At 38.0% G+C, this 23159-nt stretch overlaps 1 protein-coding gene and 1 pseudogene across 5 annotated transcripts in view; one reads left to right on the forward strand and one right to left on the reverse strand.

The window, feature by feature from the left end:
* EVI5 (ecotropic viral integration site 5) overlaps nucleotides 1–23159 on the reverse strand; it is a 256816-nt gene that overhangs the window by 188566 nt on the left and 45091 nt on the right. For all 5 annotated transcript variants that reach the window (XR_010340665.1, XM_012435437.3, XM_021668008.2 and 2 more), the window contains exon 2: nucleotides 2861–3090. Coding sequence is in view for 4 of the 5 variants with exons in the window: in XM_012435437.3 (XP_012290860.2) it covers nucleotides 2861–3009 (149 nt within the window). In the remaining variant the exon portion in view is untranslated. The remainder of the gene's footprint in view (nucleotides 1–2860; nucleotides 3091–23159) is intronic.
* The window catches only part of LOC105705517 (cyclin-J-like), a 28171-nt pseudogene continuing 10468 nt past the window's right edge, over nucleotides 5457–23159 (forward strand).

Consider the following 23159-nt stretch of genomic DNA (forward strand, 5'->3'; position numbering starts at 1 on the left):
GTTCAAGTGATCCTCCTGCCTCAGCCTCCCAAAGTGCTGGAATTACAGGCATGAGCCACAGCACCCTGCCTACATTATCAGCTTTCTGTTAAATTTGAGTGCTTGTGTTTAACTATGTACTGATCCTCAATTATTAACAAATTCTTATAATTAATTAGCTTTCATTAGGTTACACTGCAGTTAACAACAACAAAGGTGCATTTCCTGGTGAGTAATGTCAGTGTTGTTGACTAGCTATAGCACTGCTCCATGTCATTTTCACTCCAGGATCAAAGATGAAGGAAAGTACCCTTTGGGGACACTGTCATTCTTTTGGCAGAGGGAGAAAGAGATGAAAGAAACTTCGGTTTTCTGTTATAAGACACATGTACCACATTTGCTTTAAGCAAGTTATATGGCCACGCCCAGCATCATGGGGGACGGAAAGTATAGCCTTGCTGTCTATCTACATCATGATGTATAAATTGATGTGTATACATGAATTGTAGAAACATAGAGATCATCTTCATTCAATGTCCTAATTTTTGCATAAAGAATGTTAGGCCTAGGACAGGAAAGTGATTTTCATGGTATCACTCAACTGCACTGGGGCATATTTCTGATAAAGACCTACTTCCAGTAGGATTCATCTTTTTTGTTTGTATGAATGTGTTACAAATGAGAAGAAAGATGGGATAGCTCAACTTCATTATAGTCTATGTATAAATACCAAAGCAAGACACTTGCCAAAAGTAAATACATTTTATCAACAAATTCAGATTAATGCTCTTGACTGATGCTTTCTATTGACACCCAGAAAAATACTACTATATAGGCAGAACAAAAATTATTTCTATTTATCCTTTGTCTCTTTTCTAATTGTCATGGACATGTATAACGGTTTTAGATTTACTTAAAGGAGTAAACCTGGAATGCTCAAAAATAAATACAATAAAGTAAGATAAAACTGCTTCTTGAAAGAGACACTTTTAACAGAATGGTAAGCTGCCAGCTGGGGGAAGAATTTGAGAGTCATATGCTTGATAAAGACTTTTACCTCAAACATACAAAGAACTTTCAAAACATAGTAATAAGAAAGCAAATAACCAAACTTAAAAAAAAAAATCAAAGACGATATACAGATGACAAACACATAAAAAGATGCTCAAAACAAATAGAGAAAATCAAATTAAAACCAGAGATACTAATACCTAATAAAATGGCTAAAATTAAAAAGACTGATCATATCAAGTGTTGGCAAGGGTGTAGAAGAACTGGAAATTTCATACACCAGTGGTGGGTTATGAAAAAGTAAAGGCCCTTTGAAAAACAGTTTGGCAGTTAGACATACCATATGATTGCGTCATTCAGTTCCTAGGTATTTGTCCAAGAGAAATGAAAGTGTACCTTCATGCAAAAGCTTATACAAAAATGTTTATGGCATTTAACAGCCATAACCATATGTGTATAAGTTGTGAATAAACTATGATATTTCCACATGATGGAATACTATAAAAAGTACTGATATGTGCTATAGCGATGACGACTTTTAAAATTACTATGCTGAGTGAAATAATCCATACCAAAAAACTACAAACTATATGATTCCATTTCTACAAAATTCTAGAAAATGCAAACTACAGTGGCTGCCTGGGGACAGCAAGAGGGATAATGGAGATGTTCATTTTCTTGATTTTGGTGACAATTTCACAGATGTATACATATGTCAGAATTTATCAAATTGTACAGTTTAAGTATGTGTAGTTTATTATGCCAATGATACATAAAAAAAAATTAAAAGTCATTTTTGTTATGATTCTAAGCCAGTAGCATTACATACCTTGACTGAGCACAAAATGGTGCTCTTCCACCCTAATAAACATTTGTGTGTGTGTGTATATATATAAACATATATATAAACATTTACGTATATATAAAAAATATAAATTTATTTTATATCTAATATATAAAATATATAATATATATATTATTTTCTTTATATAGGGCATCTATTTTATTTATAGATATTATATATAATATATCTAATATATAAAATATGTATTTTATTTTATTTATATTTATATATAATATATAAATATATAAAATTTATATTATATAATTTATATATATCTAATATATAAAATAAATAATATATATTTTATATTATATAATAATAATATAAAATATATATTTTATAAATTAAAATATATATTTTATATATATTTTATAATATATTTTATATGATTATGTAATAATCATATAAAATATATTATATAATAATTATATATATTACATATAACATGTATAAATAAAATAGATGCCCTATATATTTTTATATATACAATATAAATAAAATATATGATGCCCTAAAGATCTTCTGGCAATGGCACAGTAAGGAGGCACGCAGGGTCCAGAGTATGCATTCCTAGCAGAACAGAAAACTACTCTATTTAATATCTATTAAGAGAAAAGGATATTTTGCTTTTTATGAATTATTTCTTAAAAGATTTTCCACTCTAAACCACAAATTAGGTATCTATATTGGATTAAATTATTTTATGCTTTTACCAAAGGAGACTGTTCAGAGAGTTTAAAATTAAAAAGTGATAGTTTCATTTACTTTTTTAAAATTGATAAAATTCAAGGATTCAGGGATTTTGTCATATTAAGAAAACAAATCTCTAAAGCTCTTTGAGCCAGAAGAAAATTTTAGTCTCTTTTAAGACCAACCTCCCCATAAAAAAAGATGAATACTTTTCTAAGTAACTTTGATAAATAAGGAGCCAAAAAATAGAAAAGAAACATTCTTAATGTAAGTACATATGAATGGCTGAATATGTATGATAATGGGAGAGGAAAAAAGCCAAGCAACCTCACTTACCTATTCTGTTCTTCCAGTTTAGCCAGGAGTTCTAAGTCGTCTGGACTCAACTGTGATGGGGAAGATGGTGAAAGGGCTGGTGTTGACAATGTGGTAGATGAGGATGTGGTATGTAATGAAGCAGATGGACTTGCCACCTGACTGGCCATCTGACTGACTGTATGCGATACTGTGTTCTTCACCCATGAGAGAGTAGAGCTCAGCTTTTCTGCAACCTTGTCTGTCGCCACCTAAAGACAAAAATAAAAGTTGCATATATTTTAGTTTCACTGTATTTACTACCAATAACTTAATAATTCTGTTAAGATTTACTTAATAACCATCATCATCAGAATATTCTCTTTGAAGAATTAAAGGTAAAACCTGTTTTAGCAACATTACCCTAATATCCAGCTTTTGCCAACTGTTTATTTCAGTTCTGCAGCAAGAACAAATCAGAACAGTGTTCCGAACTGAGACCCATCAGGAAGTGACAAAATCAACCGCATGTTTTAAAAATGGAAAGGATCAAAAATATCAAATTAAAGATATACTGTCTAATGAAATTTTTGTTATATTAAAAATACATCCTACATGTATATATGTATACAGGTGTATTGAGTCAGGATGCAAAATGTATTCTTTCTTGGGGTTTTAGTCAAAAACATTTGCAAGTCAAGGAATTAAAACATGTTCATTAGATGATTAGCGAAATCCTGTAACATGACTAACAATTCAACAAAAACTGGGTGTATTTAACATAAATAAAATGTAATGAGGCCCTTGATCAAGCTCTCTCTTTAAATCACTAAAGAGTGTTGTTATAAAAGAGGGACTAGCACCACAGGAAGAAAATTATGATAAATGGCTGGGTTAACAGAATGACGGAGGTTCAAGGTAGAATTTCTAGTAGTTGGTTTATTCAGAAATAGAATGGGATGCCTAGAAAGAGTAGTACATTCCCTACTAATAGCTACCTTAATGTGGCAATTGTAAAAGCCAAATGTCAAGAGTTGGTTAAGTTTCTGTTTTAGGTAGCTAACCTCAAAGGAAAAAAGCCTTTAAGTTTCCTCTCTTCTCTAAGATTCAATGAATTATATAAGTGCTCACATATTTGTCATAAACCATGCCAATCTCCTAAGCAGATATGTATACAACAAATTCAGCTGAAAAAGGAAATGTACATATTGTTCAAAGCTAACACTGGTTTATACATGGCAATCCATATGAACATGCGTACACACACACAAATTAAAACACCAACACACAGAAAAATCCTGTCCAGACTCCTGGTAGTAGGTACTACTCTCCTCATTGGTTACCCAAGCATTTCCTCCTCCCCTCAATATATACATGGCTCTTTCTCTGTCCCCACTTCCTCCACCTCAATTTAGCAGGAAAATTCCATGTACAGAAAGGATAAAACGGAAAAGCAATTCTAAGGACATAGTTAAGCCACTTAACCTGAGGATAGAGTGTCTAAAAGGACAAAGATTCTATTACAAGTGCTGAATATGGGCAAGAGTTTTATTAAACTCAAGTTACTTCTCATTTTCTTTTTATTTGCCAATAATTTTCCCCTTTTAGAACTTACTTCCTTTGGGAATATTATAGAAAGGACCAGTGGGCTCTTACCATTAAGAGAAGAACCCCAAGAAAGAAAAGTCAAATGCTGTAAGAAACCTAAGAAAGAGAAACATGAGATGATCGTTCATGCCTGCTTCCAGGCAAAAGAAGTCCTTCCTGACAACTCATAGATAAGCATAGCTCATCAGGGCAAAAGGCCTTACAGGAATTAAATAATAATTTAGCCAAAACTTTATTTATGCCAAGAAATGGCAGAAGCCATAGTAGGCACCAAGACAGTCTATTGTGTGATTTGTTATCCTACTGATTTTAGGATAACAACTACAAACTCAATTGTGAAAATGACACAAATTTGCATCCCCAAAGCACATTCTAATATTTAAAAAGAGAAAACCTAATGTAAAAAATTTATAGAAAAATGGTATACTTTACTAATACTGGCCATTAATAATTTCAAGTATACTTACAATTTTCAAGAATTAATGCTTTACATTTTCATTAAATTCCCCTACTAAAATTAATTGCCGAAAAAGAAAAAGACATCTATTGATTGCTTCATTAAAACAAATTTATATCATACCCCTTCTGCATACTATAGCAACAGACTTTCATTTAAAAAATTCAGAATAATCAAGAGCACAATTCTGACATACTTTCAACCTCGCTGAAATGGAATTCAGCCTATAACTTCTAAGGCTCAACAACTCATCTTCAAATTTTAAGTTCTTAAATAAAGCTAGAGTATTTAATTACAATTGCAATTTAATAAAGTTTAGTATTTATAGATTCTAGAAATACCACAGGACTAAATTATTTTATCATGTATCATCATGTACTATTTTTCCTTTAACTCCACCCTGCCACCTTTGAATCTCTTTTCCTCAACCTAGGGTAAATTGAGGTCACATAAATAAATATAAATAAATCTGACAATGTAACTATGTCACAAAGTTCCTATCTACCTCATAGAGGTGTTATGCATTTATTTTAAAAAGTGAACATACGGAGGCAGTGGCGGCGAAGGGTTAACATGGCAGCGCCTGTCCTCCTGAGAGTGTCGGTGCTGTGGTGGGAGTGGGTGGCCGAGTATGCCGTGTGCGCAGCCGGGATTCTGCTCTCCATCTGTGCCTGCCACTTGGAGTGGGAGTAAGAGAGGGACCCCGAGCACCGGGCACTCTGCGACCTGGGGACCTGGGTGAGGTGCTTTGCTGTCCCTGCCTCCAGATTCAAGTTTAGAAAGGCATTTCCTGAAGATGGCCGATTAGGAGGAAGTCGGGATTGCAGCTCCGAGAGAAGGCGCAGAGGGTGAGTGGACGCCGCATTTCCAGATGATTTTTTACTGCCCACAGACCAGGAGATTCACAGGAGGAGGAGCCCCACGGGTGGCCAGCGCCGCTTGTTTGAGCAGCAAGGCCACTCGGCCTACGCCCTGGGGCAGGGAACAGCGGCTCGTTGTACACAGCGAGAGCAACTGAGTCCCCTCTGAGCCAGCAAGGGGAGCTGAAGCAGGGATTCAAGCCAGGAGACTCCCGGGCAAGGGCGCGCCACGAATCTCAGAGCCGCTGCTTTGGCTGATGCAGCGGCTCACAGGGCAGTGGATTTTTACTGCCCACAGACCAGGAGATTCACAGGTGGAGGAGCCCCACGAGTTGCCAGCGCCGCTGGTTGGACTGGTGAGGCCGCTTGGCCTGCACCTGGGGCAGGGAGGAGCGGCTCCTTGTGCAGAGTGAGCGAGACTGGATCCCCTCTGGGCCAGCAAGGGGAGCTGAGGCAGGGAGTCAAGCCAAGAGATTCCTGGGCAAAGAGGGCGCCACTGGAAACACGGCTGAACCCGGGACGGTCCAGCTCTGTGGAGGAGGGGCGTCCCCCAACAGGAAACACCCTGCAGTTCACAGGGCAATTTGCCATAACCAAGACAACCCGCCACTACAGAGACTCCGTCACTACAGGGGCGGACCAGCATAGCGGAAGCAGTTCTAACTACACCCATATAAACAGGACTGCAGGAAGTTCACACGAAACCTGGGCGGAGCCCAGAGCAGCTCAGCGAAGCCTCTGCAGGCTGAGTGTGACTAGGCTGCCACCTTGTGGGCAGGGAAAACAATTGCAAGCCAGTGGAAAATCATAAAGCCCTAACTCCTCGGGACAGAACACCTGGGGGGAAGAAAAGGGGGTTTATGAGTTCAGCTGCTGCAGACTTAAAATTACCAAAATCAGAAAGACAGCAACTACAAAGTCGATAGGTGGATAAATCCACAAAGATGGGAAGAAACCAGCGCAAAAAGGAGGAAAACACCCAAAACCAGAACACCTCTCCTCCTACAAGGGAGCACAACTCCTCATCAGCAAGGGAACAAGACTGGATGGAGAATGAGTGTGATGAAATGACAGAATCAGCTTTCAGAAAGTGGATAATAAGAAACTTCCGTGAGCTAAAAGAACATGTTCTAACCCAATGCAAAGAAACCAAGAACCTTGAAAAAAGACTTGACGAAATGCTAACGAGAATGGACAACTTAGAGAGGAATATGAGCGAATTGATGGAGCTGAAAAACACAACACGAGAACTTCGTGAAGCATGCACAAGTTTCAACAGCCGAATTGACCAAACAGAAGAAAGGATATCAGAGGTCGAAGATCAACTCAATGAAATAAAACGAGAAGGCAAGATTAGAGAAAACAGGGTAAAAAGAAATGAACAGAGTCAACAAGAAATATGGGACTATGTGAAAAGACCTAATCTACGTTTGATAGGTGTACCTGAATGTGACGAAGAGAATGAATCCAAGCTGGAAAATACTCTTCAGGATATTATACAGGAAAACTTCCCCAACCTAGCAAGGCAGGTTAATATTCAAGTCCAGGAAATACAGAGAACACTACAAAGATATTCCTCTAGAAGAGCAACCCCAAGGCACATAATCATCAGATTCAACAGGGTTGAAATGAAGGAGAAAATACTAAGGGCAGCCAGAGAGAAAGGTCGGGTTACCCACAAAGGGAAGCCCATCAGACTCACAGCAGATCTCTCAGCAGAAACCCTACAGGCCAGAAGGGAGTGGGGGCCGATATTCAACATCCTTAAAGAAAAGAACTGTCAACCCAGAATTTCATATCCAGCCAAACTAAGCTTCATAAGTGAAGGAAAAATAAAATCCTTTGCGAACAAGTAAGTACTCAGAGATTTCATCACCACCAGACCGGCTTTACAAGAGCTCCTGAAGGAGGCACTACACATAGAAAAGAACAACCAGTACCAGCCACTCCAAAAACTCACGAAATGGTAAAGAGCATCAACACAATGAAGAATCTGCATCAACCAATGGGAAAAACAGCCAGCTAGCATCAAAATGACAGGATCAAATTCACACATAACAATATTAACCCTAAATGTAAACGGACTAAATGCCCCAATCAAAAGACACAGATTGGCAAATTGGATAAAAAGCCAAAACCCATCAGTGTGCTGTATCCAGGAAACCCATCTCACATGCAAGGATACACAAAGGCTCAAAATAAAGGGATGGACGAAGATTTACCAAGCAAATGGGGAGCAAAAAAAAGCAGGAATTGCAATTCTCATCTCTGATAAAATAGACTTTAAAGCAACAAAGATCAAAAGAGACAAAGAAGGACATTACATAATGGTAAAAGGTTCAATGCAACAAGAAGAGCTAACGATCCTAAATATATATGCACCTAATACAGGAGCACCTAGATACATAAGGCAAGTTCTTAATGACTTACAAAGAGACTTAGACTCCCACACAATAATAGTGGGAGACTTCAACACACCATTATCAATATTAGACAGATCAACGAGACAGAAAATTAACAAGGATATCCAGGACTTGAACTCAGACCTGGAACAAGCAAACCTAATAGACATTTACAGAACTCTCCACCCCAAATCCACAGAATATACATTCTTCTCAGCACCACATCACACCAACTCTAAAATTGACCACATAATTGGAAGTAAATCACTCCTCAGCAAATGCAAAAGAACGGAAACCATAACAAACAGTCTCTCAGACCACAGTGCAATCAAGTTAGAACTCAGAATTCAGAAGCGAACCCAGAACCGCACAGCCTCATGGAAAATGAACAACTTTCTCCTGAATGTTGACTGGATAAACACTGAAATGAAGGCAGAAATAAAGACATTCTTCGAAACCAATGAGAATGAAGACACCACATACCAGAATCTCTGGAACACATTTAAAGCAGTTTCTAGAGGAAAATATATAGCAATAAGTGCCCACATGAGAAAAAAGGAGAGATCTAAAATTGACACCCTATCGTCAAAACTGAAAGAGCTAGAGGAGCAAGATCAAAAAAACTCAAAACCTAGCAGAAGACAAGAAATAACTAAGATCAAAGCAGAATTGAAGGAGATAGAGACATGAAAAACCCTTCAAAAAATCAATAAATCCAGGAGCTGGTTTTTTGAAAAGATCAACAAAATAGATCACTAGCCAGACTAATAAAAAAGAAAAGAGAGAACAACCAAATAGATGCAATAAAAAATGATAAAGGGGATGTCACCACAGATCACACAGAAATTCAAACCATCATCAGAGATTATTACAAACAACTCTATGCACATAAACTAGAAAACCTGGAAGAAATGGATAAATTCCTAGACAGTTGCCTCCTCCCAAGCCTAAACCAGGAAGAAGTCGAAACCCTGAATAGACCAATAACAAGGTCTGAAGTCGAGGCAGCAATTAAGAGCCTACCACCCAAAAAAAGCCCAGGTCCAGATGGGTTCACATCCGAATTCTACCAGACATACAAAGAGGAACTGGTACCATTCCTACTGAAACTATTCCAAATAATCCAAAAAGAGGGAATCCTTCCCAAATCATTTTATGAGACCAACATCATCCTGATACCAAAACCCGGCAGAGACTCAACAAGAAAAGAAAACTACAGGCCAATATCCATGATGAACATAGATGCAAAAATCTTCAATAAAATACTGGCAAGCCGATTGCAACAGCACATCAAAAAGCTTATCCACCATGATCAAGTAGGATTCATCCAGGGGATGCGAGGCTGGTTCAATATACCCAAGTCTATAAATGTAATTCACCACATAAACAGAACCAAAGACAAAAACCACATGATTATCTCAATTGATGCAGAGAAGGCCTTCAACAAAATTCAACAGCCCTTTATGCTAAAAGCTCTCAATAAACTAGGTATCGACGGAACGTACCTCAAAATAATAAAAGCTATTTATGACAAACCGACAGCCAATATCATACTGAATGGGCAAAAACTGGAAGCATTCCCTTTGAAATCTGGCACTAGACAAGGATGCCCTCTCTCACCACTCCTATTCAATATAGTACTGGAAGTTCTAGCCAGAGCAATCAGACAAGAAAAAGAAATAAAGGGTATTCAATTAGGAAAGGAGGAAGTCAAATTGTCTCTATTTGCAGACGACATGATTATATATCTAGAAGACCCTATCATCTCAGTCCAAAATCTCCTGAAACTGATAAGCAACTTCAGCAAAGTCTCAGGATACAAAATCAATGTGCAAAAATCACAAGCATTCCTATACACCAATAACAGACTTAAAGAGAGCCAAATCAAGAACGAACTGCCATTCACAATTGCTACAAAGAGAATAAAATACCTAGGAATACAACTAACAAGGAACGTAAAGGACCTCTTCAAGGAGAACTACAAACCACTGCTCAACGAAATAAGAGAGGACACAAACAGATGGAGAAACATTCCATGTTCATGGTTAGGAAGAATCAATATTGTGAAAATGACCATACTGCCCAAAGTAATTTACAGATTCAACGCTATCCCCATCAAGCTACCAATGACCTTCTTCACAGAACTGGAAAAAACCACCTTAAACTTCATATGGAACCAAAAGAGAGCCCGCACAGCCAAGTCAATTCTAAGCAAAAAGAACAAAGCGGGAGGCATCACACTACCGGACATCAAACTCCACTACAAGGCTACAGTAATCAAAACAGCATGGTACTGGTACCAAAACAGAGATATAGACCAATGGAACAGATCAGAGGCCTCGGAGGCGACACAACATATCTACAACCACCTGATCTTTGACAAACCTGATAAAAACAAGCAATGGGGAAAGGATTCCCTGTTCAATAAGTGGTGTTGGGAAAACTGGCTAGCCATATGCAGAAAGCAGAAATTCGACCCCTTCCTGACACCTTACACTAAAATTGACTCCAGATGGATTAAAGACTTAAACATAAGACCTAACACCATAAAAATACTAGAAGGAAACCTAGGCAAAACCATTTCAGGACATAGGCGTAGGCAAGGACTTTATGACCAAAACACCAAAAGCAATGGCAACAAAAGCCAAAATAGACAAATGGGGCCTAATCAAACTCCACAGCTTCTTCACGGCAAAAGAAACAGTCAATAGAGTGAATTGGCAACCAACAGAATGGGAAAAAATTTTTGCAGCCTACCCGTCTGACAAAGGGCTGATATCCAGAATTTACAACGAGCTAAAAAAGATACACAAGAAAAAAACAAACAAGCCCATTCAAAAATGGGCGAAGGATATGAACAGATACTTTACAAAAGAAGACATACATGAGGCCAACAAACATATGAAAAAATGCTTATCATCACTGGTCATTAGAGAAATGGAAATCAAAACTACATTGAGATACCATCTCACGCCAGTTAGAATCGCGATCATTAAAAAAACTGGAGACAACAGATGCTGGAGAGGATGTGGAGAAATAGGAACACTTTTACACTGTTGGTGGGAGTGTAAATTAGTTCAACCACTGTGGAAAACAGTGTGGCGATTCCTCAAGGACCTAGACATAGAAATTCCATTTGACCCAGCAATCCCATTACTGGGCATATATCCAAAGGATTATAAATCGTTCTACTACAAGGACACATGCACACGAATGTTCATTGCAGCACAGTTTACAATAGCAAAGACCTGGAACCAACCCAAATGCCCATCGATGATAGACTAGACAGGAAAAATGTGGCACATATACACCATGGAATATTATGCAGCCATAAAAAACGAGGAGTTCACGTCCTTTGTAGGGACATGGATGAACCTGGAAACCATCATTCTCAGCAAACTGACACAAGAACACAAAATCAAACACCACATGTTCTCACTCATAGGCGGGTGTTGAACAAGGAGAACACATGGACACAGGGAGGGGAACACTATACACGGGGGTCTGTTGGGGGGAGTGGGGGGACAGCGGCGGGGTGGGGAGTTGGGGAGGGATAGCATGGGGAGAAATGCCAGATATAGGTGAAGGGGAGGGAGGCAGCAAATCACACTGCCACGTATGCACCTATGCAACAACCTTGCAGGTTTTTCACATGTACCCCAAAACCTAAAATGCAGTAAAAAAAAAAAAAAAAAGTGAACATACTTTGAAAATGCTAAAACCATCATTAAAAAAGCTTAGCAATCACACACAAAAGGCCACATATTGTATGATTCCATTTACATAAAATTTCCAGAATAGGCAAATCCAGAAACAGAAAGTACATTAGTAATTTCCAGGACCTAGGAAAAGGAATGGGAATTGACCACGAGCAAGTACAGGATTTCTCTATGGGGTGATGAAAAATATTCTGGGATTGGTCAGTGGTAATGGTTGCACAACTTTGTGAATATAATAAATGCTAATGAATTATACACTTTAAAAGGGGCAAATTTTATGGTATATAAATTATCTCTCAATTTTTTTAACTATAGTAAAAGCTTTATGTACTACCACAATATCTGAATACAATCTCCCATGAGAAAGTCATGATTATAACATCACTTTCTATTTTATTGAAAGGATGCTCGTAACTTCCCTAAAATAGATCTATTTTTAAAGATTCCCATTTTAGATCAAAAATCATGAGGGAGAAAAGGCCATGGCAATGGTTAATTACTTCCTGAATCACATTTCTAGAGTATAATCTTCTCCTTTGGGTAGAGGTACTATTGTGGCTAAAGAGAAACTATGAGTAAGAGCACCTGTGCTGTCACTGAGAGTCAGAAACCCAACAGATCTTTAAATGGCAAAAGTACACATTTCATAATGTCAAGACTTCAGCTATATACAGATGTCACAAAGATTCACCAATCAATTCTGTAGTTCTATCTTATTACCCTTCCTTAGAACCAGGGAATACTTCCTATCACTTTTTCCTATCTGTTTACTGAATGAACACATGAGATGATTTTAAAATATAGTTACCATTAATGTACATACAGTTTGTTTATATAAACAGTTCACCATCTAGTATCATTTTATAATCTTCCTTCAAAAAGTACAGGAACCAGAGGCAAGTAGCTTTTAACACAGAAGCTCAAATACTTTCAAGGGCTATTGAGGACTAAGAGACTTTTCCACCATCACACCACAATGCAAAACTGCTTTATTTTCTGTCTCTTACTACCTTCTCCAAAGTATCTGCTGTTTATTCCCGCCCCTCTAATCTGTGTTACACTCATCTTTATCTCTGTTTTTCTTTTCTTTTCTGGTTTTTTGACTCTTGACAATTTTCATACAGTTTTTGATTCTCACAAAGCTGGCCTTTATGAGGCACTGCCAATGAGACATCTCATGTTCCTTGAGATGAGTGGACCAAAAACATACAGGTCAAGATTCGGTTTTATTTTTTATTGGTCTCACTTCTACTATGTCAGATATGCATGTGTATGTGTGTGTGTGTCTGTGTACATGTACATATAAAATAAACTAATATTTACTGAGTATTCTGTGTAAGCATGAGAGACTGTTTTAATTAAAGATAGTCCCTGGCCGGGCATGGTGGCTCACGCCTGTAATTCCAGCACTTTGGGAGGCCAAGGCGGGTGGATCACGAGGTCAAGATATCGAGACCATCCTGGTCAACATGGTGAAACCCTGTCTCTACTAAAAAATACAAAAATTAGCTGGGCGTGGTGGCACATGTCTGTAGTCCCAGCTACACGAGAGGCTGAGGCAGGAGAATCGCTTGAACCCGGGAGGCGGAAGTTGCAGTGAGCTGAGATCATACCACTGCACTCCAGCCTAGCAACATAGCGAGACTCCATCTCAAAAAAATTAAAAAAAATAAAAAATAAAAAAGATAGTCCCTTACCCTGTCATTATTCCTGCATTTCATATAGTCATATGGAAAAGTATCTAAAATAGTATCTCTATCACTCCCTTTAGTATGTTTGTTAATTGTATGGCAGTCTTAGACTTAGTACTGAAAGCCAGTATAACAGTTTCCACATGGTATGGTTTTTAGGAACATTGATGTGAAATTTTGACCAGCTTTCTGTGCTACCTAAACTCTACATTCCATATAACTCCCACTGTATGGTACCACAGAGGTTTAGAAACAATTTTCAAAGAAGAGAAAGGTGACTTTATCAGCAAACACTTTTTCAGCATTTAAATCACACCAGGTACTATTCTAAACACTTTATATGTATTAAATCTATTTAATCATTAAAATGCTATAAAGTAGGTATTACTATTTTCCTCATTTCACAAATGAAGAAATGATGGCACAAAAATGCTAAACAACTTACATAAGGTCACAAAGCTAAAAAGAGTCAAACATAGGCAGTCTTGTTTGAAATTCTTTGCTCTTAGCCACCATCGAGAATGAGTAAGACCAAAGGTTGGCAATGGATGTGGTCACTAATGACTTCATTTCACCAAGAGGAGGCAGAAACCAGATTATAGTAAACTGAGGAGTATCTGAGAGATAAAGATATAGGAGCTGGAAAATATTCCCATTCCTACCACAATGACCTTTATTCTTGAGATTTCTTGAATCAGACTAATTTCTAAAGGTTGGAGATTCCAGAAGGATGGTCAGGATATTATTACATAACAAATCCTACTTTAGAAAAAGGCCTTCAAACAAACAGTATATTCATTTGATTTTTATTTTAAAAAGGAAAAAAAAACTGGTACAATCCAGATAACTGGGCTGATGGGGTTATTCTTTGTCATTGTGGGGTTAGCTTGTATTACCATATAAAGGCTGATTCCACAACTCAGTATTTTTTTTTTTTAGGACTTTTCACATCATTTAATATTAACTCATTTTAGTGCTCATTCATAATTCTATCAAGTAGGTAATGTCTCCATTTTAGAGATAAGAAATCCAAGATTCGGCTCACTTAAAAGACCTATTAAATCACAAGAGATCGAAGACCTAAACAATAGAACTAAAACTATAAAACTTATAAGAAAACATAAGGGAGGCTGGGCATGGCAGCTCACACCTGTAATCCCAGCACTTTGGGAGGCCAAGGTGGGCGGATCACCTCAGGTCAGAAGTTAAAGACCAGCCTGGTCAATATGGCAAAACCCCATCTCTACTAAAAATTAAAAAATTAGCTGGGAGTGATGGCAAGTGCCCGTAATCCCAGCTACTCTGGAGGTGAGGCTGGAGAACCTGGGAGGCAGAGTTTGTAGTGTGCTGAGATCGTGCCATTGCACTCCAGCCTGGGTAATAAGGGCGAAACTTCATCGTCTCCAAAAAAAACAAAGGGAAGAAAACATTAAGGGAAAAATTTCATGACAATGATTTGGCAATGATTCCTTAGATTTGAGGCAAAAAGCGCAGGCAACAAAGGGGAAAAAAAGATAAACTGGACTGCATCAAAATTAAAAACTTGTGCATTAACAGAGTAGAAACATTAACCCACTAAAATGAAAAAGAAATTTGCAAATCATATAGCTGATATGGAATCAATATCTAGAAAATATAAAGAACTCCTACAAATTAATAACAAAAAAAAATCTAATTAAAAGATGAACAAAGGACTTGAATAGACATTTCTCCAAAGAAGATATATAAATGGAAATAAGCACATAAAAATATATTCAACATCACTAATTTAAGAGATGAGGTCTTGCTATATTGCCCAGGCTGGTCTTGAACTCCTGGCCTCAAGCAGTCCTCCTGCCTCAGCCTCCTGAGTAGCTGGGACTACAGGCACGAGCCACTGTGCCCAGCTAACATCACTAATCATTAATGAAATGCAAATCAGCCAGGCACAGTAGCTCACATCTGTAATCCCAGCACTCTGGGAGGCTAAGGCAGGTGGATTACCTGAGGTCAGGAGTTAGAGACCAGCCTGGCCAACATGGAGAAACCCTGTCTCTACTAAAAATATAAAAATTAGCCAGCTGTGGTGGTGGGCGCCTGTAATCCCAGTTACTTGGGAGGCTGAGGCAGGAGAATTGCTTGAATCTAGGAGGTGGAGGCTGCAGTGAGCCGAGACAGAGCCATTTTACTCATGCCTGGGCGACAAGAGCGAAATTCTGTCTCAAAAAAAAAAAAAATTAAAATTAAATAGAATAAAATGCAAATCAAAACCACAACGAGATTCCATTTTGTGCACATTTTGATGGCTATTATCAAAAAGGAAAATAACAAGTGTTAACATTATTGTTGGAAATGTAAATGGCACAGCTGCTGTGGAAAACAGTACCGCAGTTCCTTAAAAAGTTTAACAGAATTGTAAGATCCATCAATTCTACTTCTGGGTATTTAACCAAAGAATTGAAAACAAGGACTTAGATATTTATATACCCATGTTCATAGCAGCATTATTCACAATAGCCAAAAGGGGTAAACAACTAAGTGACATCAGTGGATTAATGGATAAACAAAATGTGGTATCTCTATACAACAGACTATTATTCAGCCTTAAAAAGGAAGGAAATTCTGACTTACTACAACATAAACGAAACTTGAAGACCTTATAAAGTGAAAAAAGTCAGCCATAAAATAACAAATATGGTGTGATTCCACTTTTATGAGATAGAGTAGTCAAATTCACAGAGACAGAAAGTGTAACGGTGGTTACCACAGGAGAAGGAAATAGGGAGTTATTGATTAATGGGCACAGAGTTTGTTTGGAAAGATGAAAAAATTATACAGATGACGGTGATGATGGTTGTACAACAATATGAACAAACTTAATGCCACTCAATTATAGACTTAAAATGGTTAAAACTGTAAATTTTGTTACGAATATTATCACAATGAAATTTGGGGAAAAAATACCGCTTTCATTCTTGACATTAGTAATTTGTGTCTTCTCTCTTTTGTTCTTGGTTACCCTGGCTAGAGGTCTGTCACTTTCATTGACCTTTTAGAAGAAATACTTTTTCTTTCACTAGTTTTTAAAATTGTTTTCCTGTTTTCAATGTTACTGATTTCCACTAAATTTTGCTATTTCTTCTATCCTGCTTGCTTTACGGTTATATTGCTCTTCTAACTCTAGTTCCCTAAAGTGGAAGCTTACCGACTTTTGAATTTTTTTTCTACTATATGATTCAATATAAATCAACCTCTAAGCATTGCTTTTGCTGCTTTTCATTTTCCTTTAGTTTAAAATATTTTTACTTTGTCTTGAAACTTCAACTCGTGTGTTATTTAGAAGTATGTTGTTTAATTCACAAGTATTTTCACATTTTTCCAAATATGTTTCTAACTATACAACACAAGTCACATAGATAATTGTTAGTAATCTCTAACTTAATTCCACCATGGTCTGAGAATACAAGTTAAGATGTGTTTTATTTCCCGAATGTGGTCAATCTTGGTGAATGTTCCATAGAAGTTTGAGAAGAATGTGTTTCTTGCTGTTGCTGGATGAAGTAGTCTAGGTATATCAATTAAATCCGGTTGATAGATAGTGCTATTCAGCTATAACCTAATTGATTTTCTGTCTGCTGCACTATAAATTACCGAGAGGTGTTGAGGCATCCAACTGTAATAGTGAATTTGTCTATTCCTCCTTACAATGCTATTGGTTTTTGTCTCACAGACTATTTTATCTTCTTGGAGAACAGGCCTATTTACCATTATGTAATCCCTATCTTTATCCCTACTAATTCTCCTTCTTCTCAAGTCTGCTTTGTCTGAAATTAATATAGCTATGCCAAATATCTTTGTATTAGTCAAAAGTAAGTAAAATATCTACACACACACACACACACACACACACACACACAGAGAGAGAGAAGGTGGATTTGAAGGCCATCTGGTAGTTTCTAGTTTCTGGCTCTGTTTTTGGACAAGAGGCATTTTCTTTACATTCTTGAAAATACAACTTTGCATTTAAAAGGATTTGTTTTATAGAGGAAGAGTTTTTCCAAACTATGCAGTGAATCACATTATTAAAAGCTGAAGTCCTTAGGTTAAGTAAAAAATTTTTTTTAATTACAGAAATTCTCAGACATTATTATACACTATCAAAAGTAGAAGGTGGAGGAACTTACTTTCCAAACTTGACTAGTCAGGAATCATTTTTCTCTTTTTTTCTGAGACAGGGTCTTCACTCTGACACCCAGGCTGGAGCGCAGTGGTGCAATCATTGCTCACTGCAGTCTCAAACTCCTGTGCTCAAGCAATCCCCCGACCTCAGCCTCCTGAGTACCTGGGACACAACTACCATGCCTAGCTAATTTTTGTATTTTCTTTTTTTTGAGATGGAGTCTCACTCTGTCACCCAGGCTGGAGTGCAGTGACTCGATCTCGGCCTACTGCAACCTCCACCTTCTGGATGCAAGTGATTATCCTGCCTCAGCCTCCTGATAGCTGGGACTACAGGCACGTGCCACCACACTCGATTGATTTTTTTGTATTTTTAGTAGAGACAGGGTTTCACCATGTTAGCCAGGATGGTCTCGATCTCCTGACCTTGTTATCCACCTGCCTCGGCCTCCGAAAGTGCTGGTATTACAGGCATGAGCCACCATACCCAGAATTTTTCACTCTTTACTGAAAAAAAAAAAAATCTGAGAAATTCTGCTCAGTTGCCAACCGTACTCATTCTTTAAGGTGTTTGTGTGCTCTGTGTCACCTTTCTCTTCACTTCTGTGGTACTTCTTGTTTATATTAAATATTTTGACATTCATTAATAATATTCACTGAGTGCTTTTAGATACATTACATTATCACCTAATTTAATCTCCCACAGTGCTATATATGCCATATTATGCTTATATTGTTATATTATTAACCATTTGATGTACTACTGCATCTCAGTACCTTAAGAAAGAAAAATAGGCCAGGTACGGTGGCTCATTCCTATAATCCCAACACTCTGAGAGGCAGACCAAGGAGGATCACTTGAGATCGAGAATTCAAGACCAGCCTGAGCAACATAATGAGACCTCATCTCTACAAAAAAAAAAAATTAGCTGGGTGTGGTGGCACAGACCTATAGTCACAGCACTTGTGAGGTGAAGCGGAGGATCATTTGAGCCCAGGAGCTCAAAGCTGCAATGAGCCATGATTATGCCACTGCACTCTATCCTGAGCAACAGAATGAGAACTTGTCTCAAAAATAAAACAAAAAACATTATTTCATATGTATTCCTGTAGGTCAAAGAGAGATCATTCATTACTTTTCATGAATCTTCTAGATGACTTAAAAACAAAATTTTGTGAACAGTGTTAAACTTGTTAATTTAACAAAATTAATCTAACAAGTTAATTTTACAAGTCTAAAACTTGTAAAATTTTGTGAACAGTGTTAAATTTGGCTGAAAAATGCCTCTGTACTTGAGTTCCTACATAATAAAGTACAACCTAACTTAGTTGGCAAACTAACTGAAAGCCTAAATCAGGAGTACAGTACACTTATGTAATAAATAACTGAGTCTCAGCCGGGTGCAGTAGCTCACGCCTGTAATCCCAGTACTTACGGAGGCCAAGGCGGGTGGATCACGAAGTCAGGAGTTCAAGACCAGCCTGGGCCAACATGGTGAAACCCAGTCTCTACTAAAAAATACAAAAATTAGTGGGGTGTGGTGGCAGGCACCTGTAATCCCAGCTACTTGGGAGGCTGAGGCAGGAGAATTGCTTCAACCCGGGAGGTTACAATGAGCCAAGATCACACCACTGCACTCCAGCCGAGGGTTAAAAAAAAAAAAAAAAAAAAAAGAATAAACAGCTGAGTCTCAGTCAATCATAGCAACCAAGTTTTAGGCAGCCAACATTCAAACTATGTTCTAATAAAGCAAATGCCAAGCTGTAACCAAAAGAGCTGTCTCTTTACTTGCTTCTGTTTCCTGTCCATAAATGCTGCTTGACCACATTGCAGGCAAGAGCTCTCTGAACTTGTTCTGGTTCTGAAGGCTGTCTGATTCGTGAATAGTTCTTTGCTCAGTTAAACTCTGGAATGTGTCTAAGGTCTTTCCTTTTTACCAGTGAGTACTCAATACTCCTCAATGACTTTTGATTACTTTTGATTGTTAAATAGCACACTTCAATGAAGGTATCTCTTATTCAAAATTTCCTTTGCAACTATACACACTAAAAATAACTTTTAAAGTATTATACTGGTTAGGTGCGGTGGCTCATGCCTGAAATCCCAACACCTTGGGAGGCCGAGGTGGGTGATCACCTGAGGTCAGGAGCTCAAGACCAGCCTGGCCAACATGGTGAAACCCCATCTCTACCAAAAATACAAAAATTAGCTGGGCGTGGTGGTGCATACCTGCAGTCTCAGCTACTCAGGAGGCTGAGGGAGGAGGATCACTTGAGCACATGAGATGGAAGTTGCAGTGAACCAACGTTGCGTCACTGCACTCCAGTTTGGCCAAAACAGCTAGATTCCGTCTCAAAAAAAAGAAAGTATTATACTCATTCACCAAAAAAAAAAAGTTAATATATAAATTAGTCTGACGGCTATTAAAACAGTCCCTCCTGGTAAATTGCTGTTGGATATAGAAAAATGTAAATGGGCCAGGCACAGTGGCTCACACCTGTACTCCCATTACTCTGGGAGGCCAATGCAGGACGACTGCTTATGTCCAGCAATTTGAGATCAGCCTGGGCAACAGAGTGAGACCCTGTCTCTAAAAAAATTAAAAAGAAAATTAGCCAGGCATGGTGGCATGTGTCTGATCCCAGCTACTCGGGATGCTGAAGCGGGAGGATTGCTCGAGCCTGAGAGGTCAAGGCTGCAGCGAACTGTGATCATGCCACTGCACTCCAGCCTGGGTAACAGAGCAAGACTCTGTCTTAAGAAAAAAAAAAGAAAAGAAAAGAAAGAAAGAAAAAGAAAAAAATAAAAGGTCTTTTTGAAAAAAGTGTAAGTGGGTAAAACAACCATATATTATTACCCAATACAAGTAAGAGGGGGAAGCTATAGAATAATTTTTACAACACATCTGTAACCATCTATTTTTTTTTTTTTTGAGGTGGAGTCTTGCTCTGTCACCAGGCTGGAGTGCAGTGGTGCAACCTCAGCTCACTGCAACCTCTGCCTCCCGGGTTCAAGAGATTCTCCTACCTCAGCCTTCCGAGTAGCTGGGACTACAGGCACGCACCACCATGCCCAGCTAATTTTTGTATTTTTAGTAGAGACAGGGTTTCACCATGTTGGCCAGGATGGTCTCAATCTCTTGACCTCGTGATCCACCTGCCTCAGCTTCCCAAAGTGCTGGGATTACAGGCACAACCTACCGCACCTGGCCAACAGTCTGTATTTCCAAAAGATGGCCTATACAGTCCATAGGTTCCACATCCATGGTTTCTGAACCAACCATGTATCGAAAATATCCAAAATATAATAATACAATTAAAAATAATACAGATTTTAAAAGACAGTACTGTATAACGATTACATATCATTTACATTGTATTAGGTATCATGAGTAATCTAGAAATGATTTTCAAGTATACAGGAAGATATGTGTATGTTATATACAAATACTGCATTATTTTATATATGGGACTTGAGCATGCATGGTAGTATGAGGGCGGTGATCTTGGAACCAATCCCCTGCAAATGCAGCAAGACAACTAATTGTTATCTTAGTTTCCTAGTGCTGCATTACAAAGTACCACAAACTGGGCAGCTTAAAACAACAGAAAGGTACTGTCTCACAGTTCTGGAGGCTAAACATCCAAAATCAAGTTGTCAGCAGGGTCATTCCCCCTCTAAAACCTGTAGGGAGAATCTCTCCTTGCCTCTTCATAGCTTTGGGTGGTTTACCAGCAATGATTAACATTTCTTGGTTTGTAGTTGCAGCACTTCAAGCACTTCAATCTAGGCCTCCGTGATCACATGGCATTCTCCCCTCCAGTGACTGTGTCTTCCCTAATTACATTTGCAACAACCCTGTTTCCACATAAAGTCACATTCTGAGGTATTGGGGTACTGAGATAGCTGGACTTCAAAATATCTTTTTGAAGGACACGATTCAATCCATAACATGGCCATGTTTCCTATCCCACGTCTTCCCATGGAGTGGTGAAGTCCACATCCCCTCTCCTTGAACCCAAGTAAAGCTGGTTGACTGCTTCAACCAAATGTGTGCACCAAAAGTGATTACTGAGCTTAAGTCTTGGAATCCAGCTACCATGTTTTCAAGAAGCCCAAACTAGCCCATGCAGACATTACATAGAGAGTACAAGCATTCTCACTAACAGCCCAGCTGAGGACCCAACATCAACCACCAAGCACAAATGTGAATATACCTCCAACTGATTCCAGGCCTTAACCCAAGAGTCAACCCCAGCCTCTAAGTCTTCCCAGCTAGACCAAAGACATCAAGCAGAGACAAGTCCTCCTAACAATGCTGTCTACATTCCTGACCCACAGAATCTAAGCACATACTAAAATGATTATTTGAAGCCATTAAGTTTCATGGTGGTTTGTTACACAGCTACAGTAACTGGAATATCATATTATCCCACAAAACAAAATTAAAATATTTAACAATGCTTGAAATAAAACCAGGAAACTAAAAGTATAGAGTATCAGTAAAGACAGCATACCAGACTTATTTTTATTTTTGAAGAGACAGAGGATTCAAATAATTGAGAAAAAAACATATTTTCATTTGTCTGTAGTGTGCTATGAGTATGTACAAGGACACTAAGAAAATATAAATAAATATTATAACTAGAAAATCCTATTCATGCTCTGGAGGTAACATTTAATTAGGCTAGGGAAACTTATTGATTTGTGGCTCAGAGTCACAATGCATATAAACCCTGAATATAAACTTAAACCACATCATTACTTTTTCACTGCTATTAAAATAGCATTTTGATTAGCATGCTAAGGCAATGCTGAGACATAGTCTTCAATTTAGCCTTTTGTTTAATATGTAGACTATGTTCATGAAATTAGAATCTTGTCTTTTAAGTAACATAGGAAACAAGTTGAAGATCTTATTGTAAATTTTCATATCTTCGCTGACTAAAATAAAGCAGAAACATTTCAGTAAAGATACTGAGATGAGTTGGGTCAATGTCATAGCAGTTCCTAATTAAATTCACATTTTAGAAAATTAGATCCCAGCCATAAAAACAAATGAAGTACTTATATAGTCTACATGGATTAATCTTGAAAATATTATGTTAAAATGAAAGAAGCCAGTGACAAAAGACCACATATTATGATTTCATTTATATGAAATGTCAAGAGTAGGCATATTTATAAACAGAAAGTAGATTACTGGTTGCTTGGGCCTGGGGAGAACAGAAGGATAGGGGGCAACAGCTAAAGGGTACAGGGTATCTTTTGAGGTGATGAAAATGTTCTACAATTGACTATGATGATGGTTGCACATATCTATGAACATAATAAAAACCACTGAATCAGGCCGGGCGCGGTGGCTCAAGCCTGTAATCCCAGCACTTTGGGAGGCCGAGGCGGGTGGATCACGAGGTCAAGAGATCGAGACCATCCTGGTCAACA

The sequence above is a fragment of the Aotus nancymaae genome, unplaced genomic scaffold, assembly GCF_030222135.1.
Source record: "Aotus nancymaae isolate 86718 unplaced genomic scaffold, 86718_ANA_hifiasm-v0.15.2.pri h1tg000122l, whole genome shotgun sequence".
NCBI classification, from domain to species: Eukaryota; Metazoa; Chordata; class Mammalia; order Primates; family Aotidae; genus Aotus; species Aotus nancymaae.